Source organism: Amborella trichopoda, chromosome 8, assembly GCF_054954075.1.
Source record: "Amborella trichopoda isolate Santa Cruz 75 chromosome 8, AtrichopodaSantaCruz75HAP2 v2.0, whole genome shotgun sequence".
Lineage (NCBI taxonomy): Eukaryota > Viridiplantae > Streptophyta > Magnoliopsida > Amborellales > Amborellaceae > Amborella > Amborella trichopoda.
Genome location: NC_142343.1, coordinates 33092716 through 33099754, shown reverse-complemented (window position 1 = coordinate 33099754; position 7039 = coordinate 33092716). Strand labels below are relative to the sequence as shown.

The 7039-nt window shown below is 38.9% G+C and overlaps 1 protein-coding gene across 1 annotated transcript; it reads right to left on the bottom strand.

Moving 5' to 3' along the window:
- Positions 1-819: 819 nt before the first annotated feature.
- On the bottom strand, positions 820-4072 carry LOC18423549 (putative UPF0481 protein At3g02645). Its single transcript, XM_088874691.1, has 2 exons — positions 3266-4072; positions 820-1105 (listed from the first exon to the last, which is right to left on the bottom strand). The coding sequence occupies exons 1-2, from the start codon at positions 3850-3852 to the stop codon at positions 820-822; spliced, it is 873 nt and encodes a 290-aa protein (XP_088730817.1). The 5' UTR covers positions 3853-4072.
- Between the last annotated feature and the right edge of the window lie 2967 nt (positions 4073-7039).

The following is a 7039-nucleotide window of genomic DNA, read 5'->3' as shown; positions in this document are numbered from 1 at the left end:
CGTAAGCGTGGTCCGGCAGTGGAGCACTTTGAAGTCCCAGGGCTCCTGCACTGTGTATGTGCACTCCGATAGTGGAGCAGGCGCTCCAGCAGTGGATCAGGAGCTCTGACACTGCGTAAGTATGCTTCGGCAGTGGAACACTTTGGAGTCAGAGTGCTCTGCCACTGTGTAAGTGTCGTCCTGCAGTGGAGCACTCTAGAATCTCAGCGCTCCATCACGGTGAATGTGTAGTCTGGTAGTGGAACACTCTGGAGTGCCAGGGCTTCGGCACTGTGTTAGTGCAATCCGGCTGTGGATGATGTGCTCCAACATTGTGTAAGTGCGCTCTAGCAGTGGAACACTCTGGAGTCACAACTCTCTGGTATTGCGATGGTTCGCTCTAGCAATGTGCTCCGAAAATAAACGTGAAATTTGGCCAAATTGAAATTTGTGTTTAGGAAGGGTATTTCCGTCTTAAAAAATGAACTTTTCCTTTAGGTTTATTTGCATAGAAAGTTTGTTTTTGGGAAAAAGTGGGAGAAAAAGTTAGGTTGGGGGTAAGTTGCATAGAACTTGTAATCTTGAGGTTTTTTGTAATTTTCCCTTACTTAAACCTAACAACTATGGAGACTTATCACAAGCAGCGATAGCAGTCAATAGACTCTACTTAAAATAACTAATCACCAAAAACACAGTTTGAAGCAATGTTAAAATTAGCATGAGCCCCACTGCAAGCAACGTTATAACCGTTCACGGGTCATGTAGGTGGGTGTTCTTGAAGCAAGCCATCCAAAGATTCCGACGCCTCTTACAGTGGTGGATCAGCTGGGTCTGCACCCCCTATAAGCGGCGATTACCAAAAAATTCCATTCCCTTAGTGACCCTATTGAAGAGCTCAGCCACCTCTTGCTCACTTTGCATCTTGTTCTCTATTATGCCTGAATCTACTAGCAGTTGGATGCCTTTCGCTGTGTTTATTAGGTTATCCATCAAATCTACATATGAGCTGATCGAATTATCCATGTCCACGTGCAACTGCTTGAATGCTATCATATTCAATTGATAGGTTTTATGTTCCAAATGCCATAAAAAGATAAAACGAATAAGAATCGACACAAGTTTTTCTCTTTATTATTATTATTTTTTTTATGACTTCTCTAATTTTAACCCGAAATGGACTTCATAATATTGTAGACACCCTATTTTAAAACTGCCACATTCTATAATATTTCTGAACCCTTAGGGCCACACTATCCTAGCATACCCCTAGCGCCTAAACCACCATAGTTCATACTACTTACCATGTGATCCAAAATTCTGTAGAATAACCTGTTTTAGTAAAAAAATCATTAAAAATATAAAAAGTAACTTTTTTTTACCCAAGTTTTTACCAGCTGCATCACAAGAGAAGGTAGGTCAGAACTGACATAAAAAATTTTCAATTTTACGCAGATTTGGTCTGGGCGACATCCTAGTGCCGCCTTGCCCAAACTAACCCAAATTCGTTCATTTTTAGCAGGCAGCATCCTAACAGCTCCAAAATCAGTCCTAAACTGGAATCTGCCGTTTTGAGTAGATCTGGTCTAGATGACCCTCCTAGTGGAGTGTCGCTCAGCCCAGACTGACCCAAATTAGTCGATTTTGGACAAGTAGCATCCTGACAGCTCCATGATCAATCCTGAATTGGAATTTGTTGTTTTTGAGCAGATTTGGTCTGGGCGACGCTCCTATTGTCGCCCAACCCAAACTGACCTAAATCAATCGATTTTTGGCTTGCATCATCTTGACAGCCCCAAAATCTGCCTTGCATCGGAATCTGTCAATTTTGAGTAGATTTGGTTTGAGCGACGCTCCGAGTGCCACCCAACTCTGATTGCTCCAAAATGGAAGTTTCCACATGCGAAACCTTGCTAAGCCATTTTTGGTCAAGTTCAATGAACCTGGACCAATTTAGGTTGGGTGACACTCCTGGTGTTGCCTAAGCCTTGGACCACCAAAATAAAAGTTCAGGCTAAGAGATCTGCTGATTATGGCATGCTGCCCTTCCCAGACGGTTTTTAGTCTATAAAAGTGTGATTTCGTGGCTATTTGTGGGGTTGAGAATTTGAAACCCTGATTAGACAATGGTTGAGAATTTGAAACCCTAGACCTAAGAAACCTATACCTAGGAAACCCTAATTTTGAGCCATCCTTAGATCAAGAAAGCCATTCAACCAAGCCAAGGCTTGGTCAAAACCTGAAGAGAGATAAAAGATGACATACGACATAAATCCAGCGGGTTCTAAAACGGGCGTGGCCTCAAAGCCGAGGGAGTCCCGAGCCGTCTGGCCCAGTTTGGTACTTTTCTTTTACTTTTCTACTTTTTTGTCCTAGTTTATTCATTTCAATTAAAATTAGATTAGTTTTATTGCGTTTATTTCGTATTTCGTATTTCGGATCGATGCTGGCTCGACCACTGATATGAGAGTAGATCTGCTCATTTCTGAGTACATCCGGCCTCAGATCAAAATTCGATTGCCCCCACTATCTCTATCACTTTTTTAAAATCAGTTTGAGGTGTTCAGATATGAGGGATCTTCCCCTGAAGATCTCTCTGATTTTGCATTGTAAACAAATATACAAATTTTAAAAAAATTATTTTTATTTTTCAGCATAGGTTGGGTGAGTTCACTTGGAATTGCCCCTAGGGAGCCGAGTTTCTTATGAATGTTTTGACTCCTTAAAATCAAGACAACCTGGTCGGAATATATATATCTTATTAAAACCTAGCCTATCTAATCGATGGACCATGCAATGGACATACAAGTCGTTGTTCCTAAATTGAAAAATGAAGAAGCACTCCTTTATATCCTTAAATTCTGATCTTATTAAAACCTGGTCTATCATGCAATTGACACAATTCGTGGTTCCTAAAGTAAAGAAAGAAGACGCCCCCCATTATATCCTTAAATTCTGAAAATCTCGAGTCTTTGTGAGTTTTGAAGAATCACCAGTCCATAAAAAACTCGTTGAGTTAGCATTAAGAGTGAACAGAAATCTTTTAATATCTTTGCTCCTGGCAGCTGTACGGATTGAAAGACTAATATCCAACGTAATTCCTCTCAATAACCAAAAAGAAAAAAGAAAACCTATCCCTTCTTCAACAGGGTACAACATCAAATGTAAAATAAATTGTTAGAAAATTTATCCGTTATTGAAAAATTTATCACAAGAATCCATAATTTTAAGATATCTAATGTCCTAGCGCTATTGAACGAGTACAATGTTAAGTAGCCCTCTTTATGACACTGTAATACGAACCTCATCTGGGGTAATGGTTACGTAGGGTAGCTTCAAGACCAGCAACGTGATTTCGTTTTGCAACAGCACCAGGTGGTGAATCATTTGTCCAAGAAGAAATTTGGGGCCGAACACTGGGCCATTGTCTGCGTAGCCTGAGCAGTTTTCCTCTTCGTTTGTGCTGTAGAATTCAAGCAAGAAGCAACCGTCGAGCAGCTTCATGTTAAGGAACTCGGGACTCTCCAATCCGGGCAGCTCATCAGGCCACTCATAGCATGCCCTGAGCTTCCGCTCTATGGCTCCAAGGGCCTCGAGGTAGACATCGGCCGAGTGTTTCGAGCAATAATGGAAGTGGAGGAGCGCACGATGCTTGTGGTGCTCCATGGGTTGGAGGTGAAGGCTGCCGAGGTGGAATGGGCCCAGCGAAACAAGCCTGGGAGTGAAGGCCCCTTTCTGGAGCTCATGGAGGTAGGACGGGATTTTGTAAATACAACGATGTGTCCATTCCTCCGCCTCCTCCTCGCGGTTCAATTTGACATTCCCATTCACTACATCAATGACCCATTGCCTGTCCGATTTCTCCCTGCCTTGCATATTTGTAATGAAGAGTTCGAGAGGCTCCACTTAATCGATATACAGGTGGTCGGTCTCTCAGATCACGCATGAGGCTTACAAGTTGGATTATTTGGAAAAGATGAGAGGATATTCTTCTAGGAAATCTGCATGGGTTCAGCTTAATTGCTTAAGAAAATCCAATGACACGAGAAAGATAAAACTTTTGACTACAAAGTACAAACCGGGTGGTGCTATGATACCTTTGAGAGACTTTCGAAGCTTTTTCATGGACAGGTGAGTATAAGAGTGAGAAAGGAGACATTTTATACTTTCTCTTTTCGCGGGAAGTTTGTCTGAGTTCAAATATTTACTATTTTACCTATATTTTATTTTTATCTAATTTCAAGCTGCTCATCATTCTATTGGGTGGTTCAAATAGTAACTATAAAACCATAGATCGCCCTTTTCTTTTCCCTTCATATGTTCAGGTAAATTACGCTATGTGATTTCTCCCATCAAAACAAAAGATGGAACCTAAAGAGTCAAAATTCGTGAATCATACCACAAAAAACAAAAAAAGACCCCGCCGACCGACCGGTCGACACGAAAATTGCATCAACCGCATTTCGTTGCACGCCTACGCCCTGCGAGCCGAGCAAAAGAATAGCGTCTCGATGTCTGTACGAAACACGTGGCGGACAGTGTGCGAAAATCGCGGAACACGAGCCCAACAGGCGCACTCACCCAACCAACGCCCTTCGAGGGCCAACCAGCCAAAAAGCAAAAATGAAACAATAGGTAGAACACCCAAAAAATCAAAATTGGAGTTCATGCTTCGAATAAGGAATGTTAATGGCAAAAAAATAAAAATAAAAAACAAAAAAAAATAATGTTGAGAGGCATCTAAAAGCAAAGAAATTGATTCCAGTTGTCAATGGTACCTTTTTTGTGTCATGCCTTTCTAAATTATTGTCCAAGTCTTGAGATTGTTCCTAAAGTCGCCATTTTTAAAATATTGATGTACTTTTAGAGATTAGAAGGGAACACAATTCTCAATTTAGTCAATTGATTAATTGAGATGGAAATTGTACGAAAAGAAAAAAAGGGAAAGCAAAAGTTTGATGGGAGTTTAAATAATGAAAAAATTAAATTTAAAATAACAATGCAAAAACTATTTGTAATTATTTCAACAAAAAACTTACAACAAAGAAGAAAGGCTGTTGTCTACACTTCTAAACTTTTTCTTTATGTACACACTCTTTCTCAATATTTTTCTCTCTCTCGCTTCTGACTTTCTCTACACTCAATGCTCACTTACTTGTTCCCCCTATGACGCTCGATTCTCCTTTTATAGAGGTTGTCATACCAACAATAATGTTCTAGTTACCACTTACCCACATTAATAGGTAGCCACTTTTGTTGACTTTGTGCCCTTTTTAGAAACTTCTACAAGCTTCTTTATTTATTTGTTCATGTCCTATCTAGAAAGCTCCATCTAGAAAACTCTACGTGTTTGCTTAAACCTTCTACTCACATCTAGAAGGTTCTTCTTCGTTAAGTTTAATTTTCCAACACTCCCCCTTAAACTTAACAAAGTTACATAGATACCATCCCCATAAAATGTTTCAACTTGTTAAATCTATCTGGTCATAATGGCTTGGTGAAAATATCTGCAACCTATTCTTCAGTGTTACAATATGTGAACTTGATTTTATTCTTCTCTATGTGATCTCGTATGAAATGATAACGTCTGTCAATATGCTTTCTTTTTCCATGTCGGATTGGATTCTTTGCTAAACTTATTGCTGACATGTTGTCCATATGGATCTCGATGGGGCCATCTTGTATAAGTTTTAATTCTTTTAATAGGTTTCTTAACCATAGTGTTTGTCCCAAGCATGAGGTAGCTGCCACGTACTCTGCTTCACAACTTGATAGTGCCACCACTTTCTGTTTCTCTGACGACCATGAGAATGCCGTCGTTCCAATGTTCAATGCAAATCCAATGGTGCTCTTGCTGTCATCTAAGTCTTCTCCCCAATCACTGTCAATAAAACCAACAAGTTCAACTTCTTTTGTTCTGGATTAAAGCAAGCCATGATTTAATGTAACTTTGATATATCATAGGATTCTCTTTGCTGCTTGAAGATGAGTCAACTTAGGTGCTTCCATATATATGCTAATCAATCCAACACCATATACAATATCTGGTTTAGTACAAGTTAGATATCTTAAGCTTTCAACTAGACTTTGGAAATAAGTAGGATTTTTCTCTTCTTCTTTTTCATTTTATGTAGCTTCACACCAAATTCCACAGGAGTGCTGATTGGCTTACAATTTTCCATTTTGAATTTTTTCAATATTTATTTTGCTTATTTTTCTTGAGATATGAAAATTCCATCATTTTCTTGTTTTACTTCTATTCCAAGAAAATAGGACATGAGTCCCACATCTGTCATCTCAAATTCATTGGCCATTCTAGCCTTAAAATCTTCAATCATTTCCTCGCAATTTCTACTAAAAATAAGATCATCCTCATAGACACAAATAATCATTATATCACCATTACAATTATACTTTGTATAGAGTGCATGCTCATATGGGCATTTAACAAAACCGTTTTCCTAAAAATATTTATGTAGTCTAGTGTTCCATGCCCTAGGAGCTTGCTTAAGTCCATATAATGCCTTCCTTAATTTATAGACATTGTTTTCATGTCTTTTTTTAATATAATTAGGAGGTTAGCCTATGTATACCTCTTCATTAAGATATCCATTTAGAAAAGCTGATTTCACATCCATTTGATGAATAATCCATGAATTTTGTGCAGCTGATGAAATTATTAGTCTAATGGTTTCAATTCTAGCAACAGGAGCAAATACCTCGTGGTAATCAAGTTCTGGGCGTTGTTTGTATTCTTTTGCAACAAGTCGTGCTTTATACCTTTCAATTTCCCCTGTTGAATTAAGTTTTGTTTTATACACCCATTTAACTCCAATTGATTTCTTACATTCAAATAGCTCTATAAGTTCCCATGTGTCATTTTTTGGAATAGCTTTAATCTCTTCATCCATTGTCTCCTTCCACTTTTTGTCTTGAACCGCTTCCGAAAAATCTAGAGGATCACAATCTGCAAGAAGATAGAAAAAAGTGGGATTTTCTTCTTCATTATGGTGTTCAGATGTTACTTCATAAATTTATCAGAGATTTCTTGTTCTTATTGGTC

Coding starts and splice junctions, on each gene's coding strand:
- LOC18423549 (XM_088874691.1), bottom strand. CDS start 3,852: ATGCAAGGCAGGGAGAAATCGGACAGGCAATGGGTCATTGATGTAGTG. Junction 1,106..3,265: donor GATGAGGTTCGTATTACAGT/GTCATAAAGAGG, acceptor ATAATAATAAAG/AGAAAAACTTGTGTCGATTC.